Source organism: Sminthopsis crassicaudata, chromosome 4, assembly GCF_048593235.1.
Source record: "Sminthopsis crassicaudata isolate SCR6 chromosome 4, ASM4859323v1, whole genome shotgun sequence".
Lineage (NCBI taxonomy): Eukaryota > Metazoa > Chordata > Mammalia > Dasyuromorphia > Dasyuridae > Sminthopsis > Sminthopsis crassicaudata.
In genome coordinates this window covers 31,306,019-31,330,753 of record NC_133620.1, presented here as the reverse complement: position 1 = coordinate 31,330,753, position 24,735 = coordinate 31,306,019, and the positions used below count along the sequence as shown (strand labels likewise).

The following is a 24,735-nucleotide window of genomic DNA, read 5'->3' as shown; positions in this document are numbered from 1 at the left end:
TCAAACACTTTGGCCTCAGAATGGAGAACGGAGCGAGGAGGACAAGGAGGAGGCTGATGCTGTGACAGGTGTGGGGCCAGGAGGAAAAGGTAAAACCGATAGGGCTTCCCAGCAGATTGGAAACGGGAGGGGGCAGAGTGAGGGGCAGAGTGAGGAGCTGAAGATCGGACCCTTCGATCGCCAACCTGAGCAGAACCTGCCAAGGCACTCAGAAAGTTCAGAGGAGGGAAGACAATGAATTCTGAATTTCAGCTGTATGATGAGTTCGAGAGCTATGCAGTAATCTGATCTGAGCTGTTCAAGTCACCCGGGGATCTAAGAGGGAGGTCAGGGAAGAGGCCGGGGCCGGGGAGAGAACACTGTAAAACAGTGTGGAGGGAGAGGAGAGTCTGGGAGGACACCTGGGTCAGCGGGCAGGACTCAGCAAAGATCCGGCAGAGGGGAGACCTCTGCCACAGGACAGGGAGCAGAGCCAGGGGAGAGGGAGGCCCCACAAACCCAGAGAGAGCGGCGACGGGCAGGACGGAGAAGAGGCCGTCAGAGGTAGGACTCTGAGCGGGGAGAATAGTGCAGAGTTCAACTGGACAGAGCTGACCTGGGGAAGGACTGCAAGTCACAGTGAGGATGAAGAACAGGGCTAAAGTAAGCAGAGGGAAAATTAGAGTGAGAACTGGTTATAAAATAAGGAACACAGAAATGTGCTCTAGGTGTAATTGAGCGAATCAGATCATGGGAAATGAGTAAATTAAGGAACTGGGAGATGAGGGCTTTTGAAGGAATATCATTCTCTTGTTTGAGAACCAGGGTTGGGACTGAAAGACAAAGAATCAGGTACTGAACTCACTGAAGAAGGAAGAATAGTGTCCTGAGAGTGGGCAGATCACAGTAACCAGAATCCTGATTGCAAGGTAAATATGGATTAACTATGTCTCAAAGGACAAAGATTACTAAAGGAAAGTCTGGAAATGATCACTCAGAGCAAGGAATAGTCCGATAGTCCACTAGGAGCTGAGGAGATTCCTGAAGCTACAACTGATACTTTTAGGACTACAGTGTCTCAGTGAACGTCAGGTAATGAAGGAAGTGAGAAAAGAAAGTGTTAACAATAAAAACAAGTTTGTTAATTTGGAGCAGGCTTTTCAGGGACCACACATGCAAATGCCACCTTAACTGGGATCCTTCTTACCTAGGTTATATTTTTTAAATTAATAAGTCTCTATGGAGACTAATAATGAAAATGTGTAGGAAGAAGGATGGGAGCAAGGGTGCACTCAAATTCTGATAAGGAAATCCAAGGAAAAATTACACTGGGTCATTCTTCTAGGCCAGATCAACAAAGTCTAGTGAGAAAGGCCTTTTAGGGCAAAGACCGAACTGGTCTCTGTGGTGGAGGCCCAGATCCAGCACCAAGGGTGTGTGGCTGCAGGGATTAACTGGCAGCTCTGTGGCCCTTGCACCAGAGCCAGGCTAGGGAACCCATGCTGAATTGGGGTGAAACCTGCTCCTGGCTTGGGCACATCGGGATAAGGGCTGTTTATGGACCTCAGGTTACGGTCTGGGCAAGAAGCAGGAGCAGAAGTAGATAGCAGCTGTGGGTGCCTTCAGGTTAGCACCTAGAAAAATTGGAAGTCATAGGGCAGGGAGCTTAAACCCAGAGAGAATTTTGCAGCTCTCTGAATCTGCAGCGCCTGCCAGCTGGCTGACAGAGGCTAGGCCTGCAGCAGTTTGCTGGAACTTCTACTAGGGGCGAGCCCAGAGTGGCGTTGCCTGCCAAACCTAGGTCAGGGCCTTTCGAGGTTTAAAACGGGGGAAGCAATCAGATTTTGTCCTGGATCAGACAGCTCTGGGAGTACTGAAAGCTGGCAGGTTCCCAACAGGGGCTGTCCCTGATACCTTTAAAGAACACGGCACTCAAAAGAAAGCAGCAGCAGGCCAGAAAAAAATAGAAAGCAATTACAAGCCAGGCCTAGACATTCCCTCCCTCCATTTCATAATCTGGCCTAACATTAAATTCCAATTCAGGAATTCATTAAAGCCCAATTCAGGCTTTTCAAATGAGTAAAAATAGCCACAACAAAATCCCACCGTAAAAAGCTATTATATGTTATGGGCCAGAACTGGAAACAAGGTTCTGAGTCAGTGGAACTGATAGAGACAGTGTTGTTTAGCAGGGTGCTTAACAGTTCTCTAGTTTATTACATGTACTTAGTACTTACTAGATTCTACAAGATTCACACCTTTAAGAGAGCATCTATAAGCTGGGAGCCTCAGCCAGGATTCAGTCAGGGAGATTCAGAAGCCAGAGCTCAAGCTCTCGGAACCAAGCCTACAGAAGGCCTCTAAGAAAGCTAACCGGGCCGCAGAAAGGGAGACAAGGCTTGGAAAGAGACAATAAAGGATTTGGACTTTAATACCTGGCTGCATTTGGGGTGAAGCGAAGGCTGCCTCCACAGACCCCAAGAAAACCTCAACAAGAGAAGATTACATATAATTACATATAAAGATTACATATAAATATTATGCTATATTATACTACACACACACACACACACACACACACACACACACACACACACAGTATACAGAAATCTGGAAGAAAACAATCCAAAATATCTACAAGCGAAGCCCCCAAAGAAAACACTTTGCCACAAATATTTCCAAACATTTAGTCTCTTTTTCTCTCCTTGTTCTTTTCTTGTTTATACAAAGCAACAATTCTGTATAAACAAACTCTGGAAGATTGACAAACTATGATCAATACAAAGACTACTGGTGATTCCAGAGGAACAATGATAAAATGTTACTACAGAGAGGTGCTGGATTTTAGGTACAGAAGTAAGAGATTTTTGCATATAGCCATTGAGGAAATTACTTTTAGACTTGTATATTATATTGTATTGACTACTGCTGATAGGCACTGAGGGTTATTTTTTTTAACTATGTTACTATGCATAGTTATGAAAGGGTTTTTTTTTTCTTTTTCAATGGGGAAAGAAAGAGAAGACTCTCTGCTTGTTAATTTTTAAAATTACCTACAAGCCCTTAAGCATTTACTAAGCACTTACTATACCCTATGCTAAATTATGGCACTATGATAAACTCTGCCCCAAGAGCATTCAAACAGAGCAATGGCTCAGTGGTTACACTTGTGGGTTTAGAGCAAGATTCTTAACTTGAGATACATCATGAACTCGTTTTAATATGTTGGTAATTATTTCAATATAATTGGCTTCCCTTTTAATTCTATGTATTTTATTTTATTCATTTAAAAACTTTATTCTGAAAGGGGTCATAAGCTTTCACTTGAATGTCACTGGAGGGTCATGACACAAAAAAGGTTAAGAACCCCCGAGAGTCAGAAAGACTTGAGCTCAACTTCCATCTCAAAAAATTAACTTCCTGTTTGAAGGAGAGTCACTTGGTCTTTCTGTGCCTCAGTTTCTTTATTTGTATTAGAAAAGGATTGGACTTGCCCTCTACTATCCCATTTTTACTCTCAATTTCTGGTATACGTTACAGAGTAAATGAAAGGTAAGCTGGGAGGTGGGGAGGGAATGATATTCTCAGTTGGGAGGAAGGGGCGCTTGGGCCCTGAGAAGCTACGACTCCCTCACCTGGATTACTGCCTCGGGGGTATGCATACTTACATCCATACACACACTTCTCAAGACAGCAGCAGTGTTTATTGAATGAGTAAAGTAGACATCAATCTGACAGATTAGGGGAGGTTGGATGGGGGTGGAGAAGAAATTGAAACAGGTAAATAGGAGAGATGTTAGGAAAGTAGAAATGACTGGACGAGTGACTGACTATGGGAGGGAGAGGGAATGGAATTGAGGGAGAGAAAGAATGAGGTGTCTAAGGTGGCTCACTACCGGAAAGGGGAAGGTTGGGAGGGAAGGTAAGGAGGTCAGTTTTGGAACCAGGTGAAGTTGAGATGTTGCCAGGACTCCGTCTCACAGACAGCTGAAGAGCCTGGTCGCAGAGGCTGGTTCCATGTGAGTAATTCTGACCATCTTCTGCCTAGGGACAGCTACTGAAGCAACGTCTGAACTGTATACAGGAGATGAGAAGAGAGCTCCCAGCCTTGGCTTGTGTGCAGGGGACAGGCCACAGGGGTAAACTTTCCCCAGAGGAGCAACTTTCCTAAGTATCCAAGAGACCCAGCACCCAGATCTTTTCTCGCTTCCTCAATGGGATGAAGCTTGGTGGCCAAGGTTGGATGACTAAGGGAAGGAGGGATGTTGCTCTATCCTGAGAATGCAAGAGTCCAGGGGGCGAGCTGTATGTACAAAAGGGGCCTGGAAGTGGCCAGAGCTGTCAGCAGCGTGCTGAGCTTTACAAGTGTCCATGCATGGGCCGGAAGTCGAACCAAGGCCTCCCAATGGCAGGTGAGAATTCTCCCACCAAATCGCCCATGCGAGGTAGAGAAGAGCAGTCTGTTCTGGCCCGATCTTGATGAACTTAGGGAGCTTCCAGGTTAGCCAGTCCAGTGTCCCAAACTGCAGCCACGTGCTGCTCCTACCCTAAAATCCTGGCCATTTCTTCAAAACTTCCTTGTTCTCCTCTGCTAACCTGACCTTTTTCCCTCTTTCCCTTCATTCTCCTCCTACATCCTTTCTCCCCCTTGGATTACTGCAGTGCTTCATGTTTGTCCCCCGCCTGGCACGCAGTTTAATAAGTGCTGGTGACGGACCTTAAGCCGCCTGGCACTGTGGGCTATGTCAGGTCCTTCTCTCTGAGTGACTGGTCTCTGGGTGACTGGCCATGTCCCTCGGTTCTCCCTGGTGAATGTTTCCACCTCCACGCTGCCCTGTTTCTCGCGTATCCCAGGCTGGGCATCCCTGAGGCCTGGTCTTCCTTCTGCTTCCAACATCCCCCCTTTCTTTGGGAAGCACAGTGCTACAAAAGCATCTCTAGAGTTTGCTCATTAGCAAAAGAGCCCAAGCTCAGTCGAGGGTCACAGGGGCCACACTTACTGTGACAATCATGAAGACGCGCCTGGACGATGATGTCAGGAACGGCCTCTCCTCCAGCCACTGCTGGCAGTGCCCACTTCAATCTGACAAAGATTTAGCAGCCTTCCCACTGTGCAAAGGGAAGCTCTAGCAGGCTGAGAGGAGCCACCAAGATGGCAGCTGTGTCAGCAGGCGGGCCTGCCCCTCACACCCTGACTGTCCCAGGCCTCTCCCCCTCGGCTCTCTGTCTTCTTCCTTATTATGAATGAGACCCCAAGAATCTCAGAGTTCCTAAAGACCTTGCAGGTCACCTCCAAATAGGAACCTTCTCTATAACACGACCGGACAAGTAGTTCTCCAGTCTCTAATCAGTCAGCCAATCAGTCAATAAGCATTAATTAGGTACTTCATATGTCTGAGACACTGCGCTAAACTGGGGACACAAAGAAACACAGAAGTCAGCCCAGGATTGGAGTAAGTCACAAAACCAAGGGGGAAACTACTCCCTCTAGAAGTAACCTTGATGTCATCACCATCTTCAACAAGGAAGTTTTATGGTGGACCTGTCCTGACAATCTTCGCCGTAATGCTGTAAGGTAGATACCCAAAGTATCACTCTATTTTACAAACAAGGAAAGATGGTCAGCTCTCTTCGTGGGAAGGGAGATTTGAATCCACGCCTTCTTCACTCTGAGTCCAGCATGCACCCCCCCCACCAGACAGCTCTCTTTCCCCCATGAGCTGGATACTTGCCTCAGGAATACAGCCGGGGGCACCATTCTTCACTACAAGTCTCTTTTTTCTTTGACCCTTTGCAGATGACGCCTCCCCTGACAACCCCTGCAGACTCACACCTGGCTGCTTCCTCCTCAGAGGATCCAAGATTCCTGCTCTTCAGAAAGAGACTCACTCCAATTCACTGCAGTGATCCTCCGTTCACTTTTCCTCTCAGCCTGACACAAGTGAGGTTTCCTCTCCCTGTGTTGATGCTCAAGCCCTCTTCCTTCTTTTTTAAAGGAACAAGTCATTTTCCCTGTCTATTTTAAGCCCCTTTACCTTTGCTTCTAAAGCGGACACCAGGGTAAACTTTCAATATAGATTTGTGAAATACAAACACTACACTCTGGGCAGGTTTAGCATTAGGAAAATTAAAAGCATAATTGATCATCTCAACAAAAACAACAAAAATCATATGATTATATCAATAGATGCAGAAAAGCTTTTGAAAAACAGAACTCCCATTTCTATTAAAAACAGGAGAAGGCAGATTAAAAAAAAAACTTCTTAAAATTATTCAGCAGGAAGGGAAAGAAAGAGAAATTCCATTTAAAATAATTGTGGATAATATAAAAAACCTTGAGAGTCTACCTGCCATCACAGACCCAGGAACCATGTGAATATAATTACAAAACATTTTCCCACGAAACGTTTTTCACCCAAGTAAGACTGATCTAAACAACTGGAGAAATGCTAATTGCTCATGGGTAAGCTGAATGAATATAACAAAAATGACAATTCTAACAAAATTAGCTAACATGGCAGAGAAAGAAAATGACAAATGCTGAAAGGGATGTGGGAAGACAGGGACACTAATGCATTGCTCCTGGAGTTGTGAACTGGTTCAATCATTCTGGAAACAATTTGGAATTCTGTCCAAAGACAATTGTGCACACCTTTTGGTAACAGCAATACCACCACCAGAAGGTCAGGCTAATCTAACCAAGTTTAGAAATTCAAGGCTAGGAAATTTTTTTTTATGGACATCAAATTTCTCAAATAAAAAAACCTAATCAAACCCAACTATTCTATATAAAAAACCACGAATGACTATTTGAGGCCTACTTCTGGAAGTTTCTTGTAATTATGAAAACACTTTATTTAAATTGTATTCTCAACTATATGTTTTAGTAAGTTCTTAAGCAAACAGAGTGATCACCTTAGAGTATTACTGGGAAACCTGTGGCTGAAACACTGCTTACATATTAAAATCTGCTTTCTTCCTGTCTAAGGAAGTGCCCTTCCTGTGGCAAGATCGAAAGGCTATAACCAGCATCACACACACACACACACACACACACACACACACACACACACACACACACACACACAATCTATGTCATTAGACACTCACAATATAATTCTTTTTAAAGGCTAGAACAGGAGCTCTTGACCTTTTTGGGTTAGAGATTTATTGAGCAATCTGGTGAAGCTTATGCACCTTTTCTTAGAATTTTTTAATACAATTTTTAATACAAATTAATACAAAATTTAATGCACACGCTAACAAAGGAAATTTACTATACTGAAATAAAGACCTTTTTTCCTCATCTAGGTTCATGAACACCTCCTTCCTCCATAACAGATCCATGGAGTCCAAACTCTGATGAAGAGTCTTAAACCAATCAAGGAGAAAGAGAATATGGAATATCAATTCTTGAGCGATGTCAAAGTAAAAACTGTTTAATATGTAAAGTACTAAATGAAGATTTGCAGATAGAAACTTTAATTTTAGACCATGCAATGAAATCCATATAACTAAATCGTGCTTCTCAAAGATGACAAAATGTCAATAAATACTTCCCCCCTCTTTAGAACGAAATAGGTAATAGGCTAAAATGAATAGAAGTTATGGTTTTATATTTTAAAAGAAATCTTAAGGGAAGTAGAGGAAGAGTAGTAGTTACCAACAAAGCCAATTGGGCTCTACTCCAACTGCCTGATGAAAAAGTAAAAAAAAAAATTTTTTTTTAAAGAGGACCTTATAAATTGGATTTACATTTACTCAAAGCTGTTAAAGGAAAAACCGTAGAAAAAGAAACAGCTGAAACTACAGAAATCCTTCATCTGAAAAGCTGGCTATTCTGAAATTTCACTGTCTGCAACATCCAGATGCAGGAAACAGGTCACCAAGGCCTCCGAGTACCAGGTTACAAAGTCCTCACATTCAAGTTTATGTTCTCTGCTCCCAATTCAGACTCCTCTGCAGATTCCGCCGACTGCCTCCTAGCAAAGATGGGGGCACGGAAGGCTGTCCTGCTCTCCCACTCATTTCTCATCAAACCCCATAGCCAGAGCAGTGAGAGAGAAAGTCACCGAAAAGCAGAAGGAAGCCCTCCTGGGGCAGAGCTGCCCCGAAGGATGGCTGAAAGAGTCCGCATGAGCCCTGGCCAGCAGGAGGGCGGCCAGGAGGCTCTGAAGGAAACAAGAGTCTGGGGAGAGCTGGTCACAAGCCAGCGCGGCCTCCAGAAATCCTGCAGCCAGATCCCTGGCCTGTCACAACAGAAGCCGCAGGGGACAGAACTAAGGAAGCTCAAATCTGGTCTCAGCTACTTCCTAGCTGTGTGACCAGGGGCAAGTCCCTGCACCGCTGTCTGCCTCCGTTTTCCCAACTGTAAAATGGAGACAATAGTAACAGCCATCTCCCGGAGATGTGAAGGAAAAAATGAGACGTTTGTCAAGTACTTTGCAAATCTTAAAGTACTATGTACATTAGCTATTACTATTAATTTTCAAACAAAACATTGTTTGTTTTCCTATCATTTCCAGGCCATCATACATGTACTCTAACATGCTAGTCCCCCCCCCTCAATAGAGAGCCTTAGACTCCATCCCTGGGAGACCACCTTATCTCGGCTGGACCTGGGCTTTCAGACACCACTTCCAAACCGTGCCCCTCCCCCCACTTCCTTTACATGTTGCTCCCCTCCTCCCATTAGATCCTCAGGAAAAGAGACCGCCTGGCTTGCCCTACTTCCGTGTATTTCTGCAAGACCTCAGTGTTTAGAGCCGTGTCTGGTACACAGTAAGGACTTAATAAATGCTTTATCTATAAATTTTGTCTTGGCCTGTGATCAGGCCTTTGGACCATATATTGAGAACAACCTTATGAGAATAAGTTTGCTTTTCATGGATCTGGCAAATTTGAGAAGGTCAGATCATAAATTAGACCTCATACTCTTAAAGGAAATAACAGAAACAATTAGTAATCTCTATGTTCTCTTCATGTAGGTTTCAAAATAAATCTAAGGTTATACATAGGATGTGGGTTTTTCTTTGGGAGCCGTATTACAGAAAGTTTGCGGTATTAGAAGGGTCATGACACTGTGCAAGGTACTTAGTCTCAAATACAACTAGAAAGGTTCTATTTCTTAAAAATATATTTTAAAAATTCTCTATCAGTAAACATATAATTTAAGAAACATGGAGAAAACAGAATATATAAAAGTTTGTCTACAAATCTTTAAAAAAAAAAAAAAGGTTAAATGTGGACTTCTAACATATGAACAAACCTTTGTCTATTTTAAATGTTAAGTGGTATTTTTTTAATGTTTATAGCATGAAACTGTGCTTAAAAGCCACAGAAGCAATCATGGTAAGTTATAGTATGGTCATGACTTTTTGTGTCACTTTAATGACATTTCAATACATAAATTAGAAAAAGATTTGAATCAATTATATTTGAAATCTTTGTGACTAGTATCAGAAAAGCAAATGATTTAAGTAAATCTGTGGACTGGGTAAGTTAGTCACTCTGATTAAGCTCTGTGACATTACTGAAACATCAATGGCAACCACTAAGCCTTTCTTAGTAAATTCTTACTGATTTGGTACTGCTTTGTAACCAGTCAGCTACCTCACCGTCGCTAAATTTTTTTTGGTAACACTTCAGTCAATGTGGTAAAGATACATGCTTTGCATTAAAAAATTTAAACAAGTTTATTCAGAACTGTAAATGCGGTAAGTGGTGGCCTTTCAGCGACTTCGTGGTGACTCATTTTAAACTTCCAAAAACACATCATACACGTATCACGTACCACTGATGATAAGAATAAAAAAAAAGCTTCCTGTCATTTAAAAATATGGAGAAAAAGCCAAACGATTTTTATATTTCAGTACCTAGAAGAGAGAGACAAATAGGGTCATGAAAAGGCATTTCTTAGGGTAGATTGAAGACCAAATCTGAAGAACAGGGAACCAGCCAGGGAGGGGAAATGTTGCCTGCCTCTGTAACAGTGGTGCTTAAATACAGTACCAGCTATACTACATTCTTAAAGTTTATTAATCTATTAACTTAATTTTAAAAAACTTGTGATTATATTTTCTTGGAATAATTCATAATTAGGTTTTTCATCAGTTCCACAAATTAAAAATCGTAGACTAAAAACTTTCTTGTCAAAAGTTATATACACAGCAGCTAAGTGATTTCTTGTTAAATAATACCTAAAATCAATATAATTCATTCAATTAACGCATGACAATTAAGCAAATTGAAAAAAATTGGGCACAAACTTTAATGCTGTTATTCTAAAAAGGCCATTAAACTTATACTACTAGCACTAATTTTAAAATGAATTCTCACATCTCTAAAAGGAACAACAAACTTTAAACATTTTAATCCCCTCTCCCTCCCAGGCCATTGGAGTCACGTGACTTTCCCACAGTCACACAGCTAGGTGGTGTTAAATGTCTGAGATCACTTTTGAACTCCTGACTTCAGGGCTGGTGCTCTCCACAGCGCCACCTAGCCTCCTCTTTAATTTTAATTTTTAAATGTAATTTAAAGTTTGGAACTGTCTCTCCATTCCTGTCCTGCACTAGAAAAAGCCACCAGTTGGCAAATCTATAAATATTTATAGGGCCAGGCTATGAGTATTTCTACTTGTCCCTTCTTTCTCTGGAGGTGGACAGCATGTGGCTCTCACTTGATTGTACATAGTTATTCTTTGAGCAATATTACTGTCACTCTCTTGCTTATGCTCAGGTTACCTTTTATTACTTCATGCAAGTCTCTCCATGTTTTTCTGAAATCAACCAGCGCATTATTACTTACAGCATAGTAATAATCCATCTCAATTATATACCACAATTTATTCAGCCATTCCCCAACTCATGGGCCAATCCTTTCACCACAGAGAGAGGTGCTATAAATAGTTTAGAACTTACATGTTCTTTTCCTTTTCCTCTGATCACAGTAAACTTTAGACATGTGAATTTATTATGTACCAAGCTATTTGTCAATAATTCTTATTTTAACTACATAAGACTTCAACGTTAGCAACTAACTAAAATTAATTATCTTCATTTGATGTAGACCAGGGGTTCTCAAACTACGGCGCACGGGCCAGATGTGGTGGGCTGAGGATGTTTATGCGGCCCTCCGGTGGTGGCAAATGGGCTGAGGGGCGAGTTTTACTGTAGTCCGGCCCTCCCACAGTCTGAGCGACAGTGACCTGGCCCCTATTTAAAAAGTTCGAGGACCACTGATGTAGAGGGTATAAATATAATATATTAGAAATCATACGCTTTCTTTTCCCTATTGCTAATTTTCTCTAAACATAATTAGTAGTGATGGCTGATCAGGGTCAGCTTTCATAAACATAAACATGTTAAATGAAAATAAAATTCTATAGTATACTGGTATGGAAGTAAACTGCTTATTATAGCAATATTTTAAAAATTGATTCTTGGATTGAAAATGAAATGAAAACTAAATTAAGATGCAATTTAATTTTAACAAACAGAAGAAATTCACAATTAAAGTGATGTGAATCTCCTATTTCTCCTTTAATAACAGCATTCTAAGACTACTGGGTCAGGGTTAGAAGACCTGATATTTGATATTTTCTCATCTATGAAATGGGATCAATATTAACTTAATTATTTCACATATTTACGTAAATATCAAATGAAGAAGTGTATGATGTGAAGGCTCTCTGAAAACCCTAAGCACAAATGTAAATATTAACTGGCAAGCCACCATCATGAATATACTCAAAGAACAATTCAGAGTCACTGGAAGTTTATTTTTTGCATTTGAAAGCATCTGAAGCACTTGTGAAATTGTCTCAGAAGAGAGTCATTTTTATCAGGAAGAAATGCATGGTATCCCTCTCTAATGTGCAGGTGACAGGACCACGCAAGGGTCCAAAAAGATCTGGACAGTCTGGATCTAGCTAGATGAAATTTATGAGGGATGAATGGAGAATCTTATGCTGAAAAAAAAAATCCATTTCACTCAATTCAGAGGGCAGGATTGGGGTAGAATCAGAACAGATCTTTGAAAACATGAAGGTATTTCATAGATCTATTTCTGGTTTAATAACGCAGTGGCCACAATGACCCAAACCTATATGGCCGCCTGAGACTGGACTTCTTTCTTTCCAGACCCCATTTGGGGTTGTGCACGCAGTTCTGGGCACCCCATTTTAGGCAGGATACCATTAAAGTGAGGAGGGTCTGAGGAGACAGGTGCAGGAGGCATTTATAAAGTGCCTACTATGTGCCACATACCCTGTGCTAAGCTCTCTGAGAAATATTATCTTATTTAATCCTCCCAATGATCCTGCCAGGTGGTGCTATTGAGATCCTCATTTCACAGATGAAGAAACCAAGGTCATGGGAGTTAAGTGACCTGCCCAGGTCTGCACCAGCTAGTCAAGGTCCAAGGCCAGGCTGAAAGGTGAGGCCCAGGGCTCAGGCCCTGCTCCCCAGTGGCTTCTCTGTGGACGGATATCCTGGAGCAGAGGCCCAGAGGGCAGGGTCAGCTCCTATGGAAGAGGAATTAGACTTGTTCTGCTCGGCCCCTCAGTGAGAGGAAACAATAAAAACATGGCCAATGTCGGTTAGCTGAAGAGACGGCCTTCTCCATAACTGAGGCTGTCCCGTAACGGAAGGGGCTCCCTTGGGAAGTAGGAGAGAGCCCTCCAGGGAAGACTTCCAGCCAATGGCTGCGGGAGAATTGTCCGACACACAGCAAGGATGAGCTTGCTCAGATGTGATTTGGACTAAATGGCTATGAAATTCCTTCTAGGCCTGAGATTCTGTGATCCCATGAAAAAAGAAAAATATTTTAATATAGAAAAAAGAACTCTAAATACAAGTCCCCAAATTGATGCAGTTTAAAGACAGTCTTTAAAGAACAATTGTTCTTTGGTTAATTCGGATAATCAAAAAAAACACAACACAACAAAAAAATGACTCCAGACTTCCTAAAATAATTTGCAAGAAAGTTCAGGCAACTAAGGGCATAGAAACTGGCACAATTTAGAATTGTATGGTCAATGCTAACCATGCCAATATCAGCAATTTTACAGCATTCCTTCATCATAAGAGGTTAAATGGTAAAAGTTTTATCTCTGGCTTTCCTTCAAGTCTAGTGTCCTGGCACACTGATTTAAACCTAGCTCCCTCATTCCATGTCAGAACAGTATTTCAAGGGGGTGCTATTTAAACCCAAAGCAGTTGGGAACACTGCCCATCTGAGCCATTCCCAGAGGTCACCTCCTAGGCAAAGGAACAAAAGCCTGTCAGGAGTGTGCATCTGTCCCTAAATGCAGAGTTCCCTCTTGTCTATATAAATAACAGCTGTCTTGTATACAGTGCTGTAGATAGCGTTAACTTTGTTATAGGATGTCAGAAATCTCAACATGCTTTTTAACTGTCCTTCCTAAGAAATGTTCAGTTCCCAGCTATGCTCACCTGGTCCTCTGTGCCTCAGTTTCTTTATATGGCTAACTGATAAAAACACAACTTCCTACAGAGATGTAAAACTTTTAGGGTAAAGAACAGGTCAAATCCAAAAGAAAGATCAGCTCCCTATTTACTATTTCCTGACCAATTCTTCCCACAATCTGCTGCTTTGCAAATTCAGCCCATTTCTCTGAACTTTGCCCAAAGTTCTGAGGGTTTCTTGGTTGCTATTTCACAGGCTGAAGTCACACCAATGTGCCCATCAGTGACCATGGCAACGCAGCACGGCGGGCCTGGGGCAGACAGAACCTGCCTGGGATGCAGAAGAGCCTTCTGGACTTGGGAAGATTTTTCACGTATAAAATAAGGCCACACCTAACTCTCTGGGGCTGCGGTGAGGTTCAGGAGCGTATACGTATCAAGTCTTTCCCACACTGACATGCCAGAGGGATGTCGATGAATAGCATGGCGCTGTGTCCACGAGCCACGCCCCCGACAGAGTACACGCTGGGAGGTATCAGCTCCGCTTTTCTGAAAGCCAGGACATCCGCCCTTCTGTGGCACTGAGGCACAGGTCCCATTTCCCAGCATCTAGCAAAGGTCACACAGGTGTCCGGCACTCATTCATGACCGCTTTCCTGTATTCTAGGTCTCAGTGCGGCCTGGTCTGATGCCCTGAACTCCAGGACAGCTAAACGCCAACCGGCCACCCCCTCTTTGGGACAACTAGGCCTCAGGTGCTAAAGCCAGTATCCCTGAGGGCAACCTTAGCGCCCGGGCTTGCCCAAGGGGTCACTTAATATAAAATCTTGCTCGGGAGCCCCTTTGGGATGGAATCTGACATGACTGCCTTAGACAAGAATGTGATAGGCCCAGACATGAAAGAAGCTGACCGAAAACAAGAGGTTCATCTGTCTAAATGCAGGGTGCATTCTCCCCACGAAGGCAATCTGACTTCCCTAAACTGTGGGGGGTCTTGTAACCACGGTACCGGTGGCCCAAGGAGAGCACCCCGGAGAGGATCCGATTGCAAGCGGGCCTCTCTTCTTTGACAGACCACCAGTCTTCCTGCCTCAAGTGGCTGGAAGACAGGGCTATGTCTCAACATCAAAATCCATCAACTGTTTCCTCAGTGTGCAGGACACAGGAAAAGGCTGTTTGAGGATGATTTGTGGGAAGGAAAGTTTCAATCTTTCAAGAAATTCTCCCTTGGTTCAAGGCTTGGGTTAGTTCCCTACTCATGGCTCTAGGGCCAGATCCTCCAGAGAGATTTCTGTGGTGCTCAACATCTTGGAATGGAAAAATAGGGGGTGGAGAGGGCAGGGAGAGAGATTGTGAACCTCACGGAACAATGAAGGTTTCCAGCTTTGTAAATGAAAGAGCAGAGAAATGGGAAGGCAAGTGACTTCAACACATTAGTTTCCTCAACTCTGAAAACAACTTCTTCTGTTTGCTATTATAAATTTCCTCATTTTTCTGAGCCCCTTTTACCCCATTATGACGCCTCATATTTCCATGCAAAATTGGATCTGACCTTAAGAGAAAAAACAGGTAATTCTTGTTAGCAGGAATATTTCTTCCGTGTGAGGCACACAAAAGCAGCTGGGCATTCAGGGGCCATGCTAGGACTCAGGAAGACCTGAGTTCAAATCTGGCCTCAGAAATGTCCTAGCTGGGTGACCCTGGGCAAGTCCGTGGGAAGGAAATGGCTAACCATGCCAATGTCTTGCCAAGAAAACCCCCCAGACAGCATAGTTCATGGGGGCATGAAGAGTCAGTCACAACTGAGCAACAAACACAGCAGATGCCGTGCTAAGTGCTGTGCGATTCCTACAGGAGGTAGGGACGACGATGATGATACAGATGTGGAAGTGGGGGGGAGCAGGGGGGGGTCTCACAGCTGGTCTGCGGCTGCCTCTGAACTCAGGTCTTCCACTTTGGGCCTAGCTCTACTAGGCACCTATAGTAGGCAAGGCCTACATGTAAAGGTGCTGGCAATATAAACACAAGGATTCCCTTTGTAAAGGAAGTCTGTCTCCCCCCCACACACACACAGAGCCAGGCGGTCCCGAGACATTCTGGGCACCAGGCACATAACCAGGAGATGTCACGGCCACTTCAAGAAGCAGCTCCTGGACCCAACCTAGACCCAAAGAGGAACAGTAGCACAATGAGGCTGGAAGGGCAGAGGAGGACCTTAAATGCCCTGCTAGGGAGCTTCTACTTTATCCTAGAGACTGGCAGTTCCCCAACTGGCACCTCCCAAGTGAGGTCCAGAGACCCTGAGGGTGAAATGATTTTCATGATATAACTCAGATACCATAATTTTTAACATGGTGAACAGCAATAGCTGCAACATGCATAAATGAAAGCTCTTTGGGGTCCTCCAGAACTTTTAGACCTAAGTGTCTGAGAACCACTGGCCTCGGCAACGTCACAAGGACGGTTGAGTGGAAAATGGACTGGAGAGGGAAGAGTCGGGAAAGTGGACGAGCGGGTATAAGGCTCCGCCAGAGAGAACCAGAGGGGGGAAAGCTGGCAAAGGGTAGGGGTTGGGTGAATGCAGTAAGGGTCACGAGAAAAGTGGCTGGGAAGATACAATGGTAAATGACAGGGAAGGGGGGAGCAATGAAAAAGAGGGAAGAGTCCAGGGGGACCCTGAAATGACAAGCCTGAGGCACTGACAAGATGAAGGTGCCCATGGGGCAGGTCTGAGAGGAAGACAGCAAGCTCCACTTTGGACCTGTTGAGTCTGAGATGCCTGTGGGACATTCGGGGCAAAATATGTCCAGCAAGCAGTTGATAGTGTGTCCCCATTCCTGAATGTCATCTTGTCCCAAATGAAGAGATAGCCATGGGTCAAGACAGAGAGTGAAAGGACAGATATTTAGTAAAATACTAATACATGTGTGAAACTAAGAACAAACAAATGAAGAACAATGTTAACTAGAGTTCAGGAGGAAGTAAGACCGAGATAAAGAGATCTGTGTAGAAAGGGGGTATCTGGATGACAGGAGCTGATGAAATTTCCAATAAAAAATAAGAGATTGTGAGAGAGGAGGGCACAAGAGCAATGGAGATGGCAGGTACCCTGGTACCAGGAAAGAATACTATCACTGAAGTCAAGGACTGATGGTGTCTGGGGTGAAGAAGGTGGATTTCAGTAAATACAAAAGCTCCACAAGATCAGGATTGAGACAAGGTCCTTGGTTTTAGTGCTGGGCTGACAGCGTTTGACAAAGCAGCTTCTGCTGAGTGGCTGGCCAGGGAGCTTGCAAGGAAACGAGAAGGAAGGGATTGATAAAGTACAGGCAAGTCCTCTCCTCACCCCCTCTTTCAAGCCTTTATACAGTATCTTTCCTCAGGAAAATGTAAGCTCCTTGTGGATTGGGACTGTCTAGTCTGCTAGTGTTTTTATCTCTGGTGCGTGGTGCCTATATCATAGTTAAGTATTGAATATATACTCTTATCTATCAAAAAAGCAAGAAAAAAGAGTCAACAAAGCATTTTTTTAATGCACAGAAGAGAACAGTAGGAAATTCAGAAGGTAACACAGACAAGCCGGGCAGCTTTGAAAAATAACATGTTTAATCTATCATAAAATTTTTTTTTTTTGGAAAAAAAGAAAATTGCATGCAATAGATTGGAAGTTTCACATATTTTTCAGTTCTACTTTATATTTGGAGATACACATTTTGTGTGTATGAAATCCAGAATTAAAAAAACCCAAACCTCTAGTCTCTATAACAAATGAAAGAAACCGAGTCAGAACTCTGATCATCAGGGTGACAGTACTTGGAAATTCTAGATTCTTAAGCTCTGCAAATCACTTCTGATGCTTGGATTCTGGTCCTCTAACAGTCTATCATCACATTCAATCACAGTAATAATTTTCAAATAAATTATAATATAGGTTTAATAAACCAATTTCTAAATGCCTTAAGAACAAATGATCAACAACAGAAATGTAATTACTTCAGAGTGTCTTGCTTTCAACAGAGCATCATGTGATCAGTAGGGTCTATGTTTGAACCTCCACGGTAAGCCAGGACTAAAACACAGACAACCTGTATTCATTTTTTTTAAAACTATGTTTAAGAAGATAAAAAAGTATATAGTATATTTTGGAATTATTTTCTTCAAAAAAAAAAAAAATCCTAGCATTTAATACAAATAGTTTCAGGTATTAAGAGGAATGAGTATTTACTTTCAAAATTCACTTATGTGGAATACCTCATTCTCAAACGATGCCAAATAAATAAAACATCAATGTAAACTGCAGCACTACATTACAGAAGGTACTTATGTGAAAGTAATCTAACCAGGAATAATAACCACACACATTTTTCTTGCATATTCAGGTCTACAAAATGCTTTCCTCACTCTGAACAAATATTGCAAGTGTCATTACCCGTACCACAGGCTTTAGCTGGGAGATCACTTTCCCTGGGGATAGCCTAGGGAGGTCACATGATAAGTACGGCCTTCGGATACCAAGGCCAGGGCTCTTCACACCCTTGATACTCTCAAAGTTCCCCAAGGAGCCTCTAAAATCACCAAAATTTCACTTCTACATAAGCATAGTTTGGGCAGTTAGAGCTACCAATGACTCTGCCCCTTTTGCTATATACCTATAGAAATCAAGTATTTCCAAAAGTTGGCCAATAAATAATTGTCAATTGTTTGCAAGCTTCACTTTAAGGACTACATGCAAGAGCACATTGCAAATTTTTAAATGTGGAGAAAGTGCGGGCATTTCTCTCTTCCTTAAGAGAAAGGGTCTACTGAGATTCAGAACACAAACTCCAGGCCTAAAGACAAGTTCTCCCCCTGGTGGAATTTAAATGGACATACTGAAGTTTTTCTAAGATGAAGAATAAAGAATATTTTGTTTTCAGTGGAAAGAATGCCTTAGTCCCGCTTAAAAACCTGACATGCAGAAAGACTGTGTCATGGACTTGATCACTGCATGGTAACAAAATCAATCATTACAAAACTTCTTGAACTGTGCCATATATGTAACAGTAGTAACAGGATAACAACAAATTGATACTATAAATTTTCTTACATTTTCTTTTATAAAATAATGATAGCCTTAACTAGCTTTTAAGGTGTGTAAACCACCTTACATCCTTGGATACTCTCCAGCAAGTACTGACCAAAATTAGTATCTCCTCAACCATCCTGCAATCACAGAAGGTATTTCATTTAAAGCTCCTATTTTATTTTTCTATTGGTAGGACATATGAAGAAAAGTATGAAAGGATGCCATAAATTCATATCCAACTTTCCAATAAGGACAACAGTGATAATTAAAGAAAAATACATCATTAGAGCACTCAAGCATGATGCTACCTTGAATAATATGCTTTGTGAAAAATATTCTAAAGAAATACAAAAGTATACTTTTATTAATTTTCTAATCATAAAAGGGTTCTATTTTGATATATAATCTAGATTAAAGATAAAGAAACAATGTGTTAATTGGGCAATAGGTCATCTGAATGTTGAAGTTTGAAATTTAAAGGATTCATTTTTACAAAGCAAACAGTTTGAGATGTAATTTAAGGACAAAAGGAAGAAGAAAAGGGAGTTTTATACAAAGAAGAAATGGCTGATAGACTAGACTAACATAAACTAGAAAAAAAGAGAAGAAAAATTTATGACTTTTTGAAAATAGAAAGTCAAAGGGAATATGCTTGCCCTACTCCCTGTAGTAAGGAAAAGTAGGAAAAGCAGATAGTTTAGTCAGAGGACTATAAAACACAAAGCTTACTACACATTAGTTCTGCAAGCGATTTCTCTGTAATGATGATAACGTGAGCCACAGCAGCACTGGACAGACTAAGGAGGAGGAAATTCTTTCCTCAGGGAAGGGAACAACCATTTATGAAATGCCTACTATATGCTGCGCTCTGTCCTAAGTGTTTTACAAACATTTTCTCATTTGATCCTCACAACAACCCTAACAGGTGGGTGCCATTCCATCTCCATTTTGCAAAAGAGGAAACTAAGGCAGACAGCATGTCCTGCCCAGGATCTAAGGCGAGAGCTAAAAGCAGGGTTTCCAGATTCCAGACCCAGGGGTCTGTGTGAACTTGCCTTAAGATAAAATAGGGTCAGAAAATTGGTAAGCAATCACATAACAAACTAATGCTTTTCTCAGATGAACGTTGCACCTAACCCTACTTTACAGTAGAAAGAAGTTTATGACCGAGCACTGGCAGTCAGAAGAGTCAGGAGTAGGAGAGCTTGTTAGACACCTTTTTCAGTTAAACAATTCTGTTAGTTGTCCTGAATCTTCCACAGAGAAGGAGAACAGCCTCCCCACTGGCAGGGAGCTAACGCTAGGCAAGGCTCGAGAACGCAGGAGAATGGAACAAACCCCATTCTGTTACGCTGAAGAGCCGCTCCTCTCTCCCACCGGGTACCTGAATCTCCAGTTCAGCGATATGTTGCCTCAGTTCAGCCACCGCAGCAATGCTGTCTGCTTCTCGAAGACGAACTGCCATCACTTCCTCTTTATTCTGGGGAGGGGGAGAAAGCAATGAAAAGGTGGACACAGTTCTCTGAATTAAATCTCTTCTAAAATCAGAAAACATGAAAAAAATTGCATTGCTAAGGAAAGCAAACAGGACACCATCGATTGAATTTAAAATGACTTCATGTGCCATGATATTTCCCCCCCCTGAGGCTGGGGTTAAGTGACTTGCCCAGGGTCACACAGCTAGGCAGTGTTAAGTGTCTGAAACCAGATTTGAGCTCGGGTCCTCCAGAATTCAGGGCTGGTGCTCTATCCACTGCGCCCCCTAGCGGCCCCTGCCATGGTATTTTACTTGAACAGTCCTATTTACGCTTAAACAAATTTTGATATGTGTCTTGATAGTTTTCCATGGTTGCTTTTAAAGGTGAAAGAGCAGTCAAGTCAAAAAACAATGGCCACGACATTTGGTACCTTTCTCTTACACTCCAACTAATAACATTTGTGATGGTAGTAGTGGGGATAGATAATAAAGTGAAAACTTCAAAGGTCTTCTTCACCCAACCCAAGTGCCTCAACACAAAACAGCTTTTACTACTGTGGGTTATACCAGTGAAAGTTAGAAATGTAATTTACATTCTAGCCAACATAACAGGATAGCATGATAAAAGAATTCTTATGGCTCACACCGCAAAGACCTGCAATAACAGGTCCAGAAGTGGGCACCGGTGCCCTTGCCTCATACTTAGTGATCCATAGGAACAAGGCAAAGTTTATCTACTTGGTCAAGAAAGACTCCTAAGTGTAAACAATTTTGATCTTTTAAATTAAACCATATGTAGTACAAATGAGGTTATTAATGTTAACTTGGGTCAAGGCATTCACTGTTTAGAAATATTCTAGCCAGCCCCTATTATTCTAGCTCTATTAAATTTCTAATTGGAGCTTTTCTCCTCAAATTATTTTTACCTTCCGAATCCAATTCTTCCTTTGCAGCAACAACAACAACAACAACAACAACAACAACAAAATTAGGTTCTGCACATATATATTGTACCTAGGATATACTATAACATATTTAATTTGTATGGGAATGTCTGCCATCTAGGGGAGGGGGTGGAGGGAAGAAGGGGAAAAATTCGGAACAGAAGGGAGTACAAGGAATAATGTTGTAAAAAATGTTATAATTATAAAATTAGTTTTAAAAATTTCTAATTTGAAAAATTATCATACACTAAATGTGAAGCATCTCTCAGAAATCTAATGGTCAACAGGATGTTTTCATTATACTCTAATACTTGGCTTGCTTTCCTTAAAGTTTAGTTCATTTTTGATATTTTTGCCTATCTTTATAAAAGTATAATACTGGAGAATTAAAGGACTGTATCTCTAAATACATATGTGACAGATGCCTCATTAGGCACAGACTAGAACTTAATGAATGCCTTTCATTTGATGGACTTAAGTATAAATTAAAGATGAATTTTCCTGTATAGATTTTGGAACCAAAAAAAAAAAAAAAGTTTCAGCTTCAGAATAAGGATTGTGATGAAATGAGTTTGAACATTTACTTGTTCCTTGTATCATGTTTTTTCTTAATAAAATGATTTTTCAAATTGTTTTGGTAAAAATTGGTAGTTACTTTTAAAAAGTTCTATTTTTTTTTTGCACTTTTTTGTGATGATGAAGAATAATTTAAAAATTCTCAAGTCTTCATATTTATCAACCAAAATTACTTTTATAATCTAATATACATTTATAGTAAGTGAGTCATATTTAGCATGAGGACAAGATAACTTCAAAAATTATTCAAACATATTAATTCTAGTCATTATGACAAATGTCCAAATTGTACTAGAATTCAATAATGTTAAACAGCTGAAAGTTCCAGTGCTACTATTTCTGACGTGTCAGCTGCAGCGCTTTCCTTTTCCAAGTGACCTAGTATTTTAAGGGCTGGACACTGTATTTCTTTTCTTCATTCTCAGTCTATGGTATCTACGTGCTTTACACACACACACACACACACACACACACACACACACACACACACACACACAGACACACACACACTTAGTATTTCCTAATCAGAACACAAGCTCTTTGCAAGCAGGGATTGCTGCTGTCTTCATTTCATTTGCATCCTTAAAAGTTTGGCAAGGAGCGAGATACTGACTGATGAATGAATTAAAAGCCAGGGAGAAATTTGTCCAACAAGCAGTCAATAGTGCATCTCTATTCCTTACTTAGAACAGATCTCACAGACTCACTGAGTAAATAATGACAAACTGCAGTCCTTGACTATTATCAGTATGCAGCAAGTTTCAAATCTGTTTATTTCACTGACCCAAAGAAAAAATTTCTGTTAAGAAATTAATAAATTTCTGGCCATGAAAAAACTCTTTTTGATTAATGAAATGCTAAGTTAAGCCTTTGACAAGTTCCATTAATTCTAGAAACACTGTTAAAAAATACCAAAGTCAAGGGTTTTTAATATGGTGTCTGGAATCCATAGGGATCCATGGGTATATCCGATTTCAAGGAGTCTATGAACTTGAATGGGAAACCCCCTCCAAAAAAAAAAAAAAACAAAAAACAAAAACCAAAACATACTTTTATTTTCAGTAATGTCTAACCAAAACTTACTATTTATTTCCTTCAAGTGTGTATTATTTTTTAAAATGCTCTCCTGAGAAGAGATCCATAGACTTCCCTAGAAGGCCAATGGGGTCTAGGATGCAAAAATGATGAACTTGAGAAATGAAGGATAACATATGCATCTTGGTTCCAAGACCCGGTTATGGTTTACATGGCTGGGTCTGACTGAGTGTGAATGCTGGTAAGTCTGTTAACTTCCATTTCCTTATTTAAATATCAGAATGCTACTAGCCTATTAGCTTAGGAGCAAAGGCTACTATGATGGCCATTAAGAGACTTTCAACATTTACCCTGAAAACTGCCAAACCCTACACAAATATAAGGGTTGAAATCCAATAGATGAAAGTTAAAGCTGAAACATCAAGAGACCTGGTGAAGTCATACAAGTTAAACTAATATAACTTCATTCAATAATTTTTTTGGGGGGAAATGGAGAATAAACTAAGTTATTTACTCAGAAGCTCCTTTGGTGTGTATGAATGTCAGCCTCACATACAGATTTCTGTCATTGGAATTGAAACAGTTCTACATATTTATAAGGATGTAATTTCATCTCTGGCTTTTAGTGACACTGATAAACCACTTGAACTTCACTCAGGTTTGCAATGTCACTAGAACTAGTTGATGGAATTACAGCTTTATATGCACCACTGAAAGTCTGTTATTTTCTTATCATAGAACAATAAAGCGGGAAGGAATAGCTAAGTGTCATCATTTCATCCCCTATCTCTAAACAGGACTACAACCAAACCTGGTCTGGAAAGATTATCATCTAACCTATTTTTAAAAATTCCACTGCTGCCAGTAATCCATTTTAAAGCTTGCATATGCTCAATGTTATGTGTATAGCAACTTCAGAAAAATAAATGAATTACCTCCACATCATAAAACTTTCTTCAAAAAAACCTTTTTTTTTTCCTTTTGAGTAAAGTCAAATGAAAAATAAGATGAAAGAAAAGCTTTTGTCCTCATGTAGACATGCACAGATTACCTAACGAAGTATGGACTCTGTAGAATGTTCATTTGAATTTATATAAAATATTCTAACATCAATCAAATACTTTGGCATAATGAATTGAGAGCAGGTCTCAGTTTGGAAGACCTGGATGTACTCTCCACCTGGCACATATACTAGCTGTGCATCTGCTTAATCTCTCAGTTTCCAAAGCAACTATGAGATACAAGGTACAAAATGATTGCCTATCTATATTAGCCAAGGTCACTACAATGAATGAAATTAACTAGCAATAAACCGGTTTTAGGGAAACTAGTTTTTACTTTGGATTAGAGAAAAAAAGGATGCAAATTTATTTTTAAGCTCTTAAATCTTCTGTCCTTTACACAGATGGGTTTTCAAAAGATAATATTATTAATATCTATTTACTTTGTGCTAGGTAAAATGACAAAGGCAAGAGATCCAGCAGCAGCACAGCTTGGCTAAGAAGCCAAGCTTTTACTGGAATAGGGGCTCAATCACTTCATTTTTCAGGTAACTCTCTAAGACAGGGGGGCTCTGAACTTTTTTATGTGGGATCACCTTTTGGGCAGGAGCATCGTGAAGCCTTTCTCAGCTATGTTTTTAAATGCATAAAATGTTACTTTACAAAGATAACCTACTATATGGAAATATAGTCCTTAAAATATTAGAAGCACATGCTGAAGGTCCTCAACTGAAGAGCTTCTTCCCCTAAGACTTTGCTGCAGAGGAGGCACTGAGATGGGTATGAGTGAAGGAAAATTTCTCATCAGGCGTTCAGTTCACCATTCCAATGGAACCGCAGCTCTGGTCTCTCCTCCTTATTCCTAATCCCTTATATGATAAAAGCCTAGTTAGAGGGTCAGCATCCTTCCAAGTATGTAAGTTTAGTGTTTGTGCAAAGGCACTGGTTAAACTGTGGCTCTTTTATTACTCAAGACCTATGCATGATGCATAAGCAGCTAGGCAATGCAATGGATAGATCAGGCTTGAAATCAGGAAGACTCAACTTTATGAATTCAAATCCAGTCTCAGATAGTTCCTACTGTGTGACCCAGACAAATAACAACCCTCTTTTCCCGCATTTACAAAACAAATCGGAGAAGGAAATGGCAAATTACCGCAGTGCCTTTGCTAAGAAAACACCAAATGGCTTGTGAAAAGTTTGACTGAAGCAACCGAACAACAAACGC

General features: G+C 41.1%; 1 protein-coding gene across 10 annotated transcripts in view; it reads right to left on the bottom strand.

The window, feature by feature from the left end:
- EVI5 (ecotropic viral integration site 5) overlaps window positions 1–24,735 on the bottom strand; it is a 214,584-nt gene that overhangs the window by 40,542 nt on the left and 149,307 nt on the right. For all 10 annotated transcript variants that reach the window (XR_012481898.1, XM_074266231.1, XM_074266227.1 and 7 more), the window contains one exon: window positions 19,859–19,954. Coding sequence is in view for 9 of the 10 variants with exons in the window: in XM_074266231.1 (XP_074122332.1) it covers window positions 19,859–19,954 (96 nt within the window). In the remaining variant the exon portion in view is untranslated. The remainder of the gene's footprint in view (window positions 1–19,858; window positions 19,955–24,735) is intronic.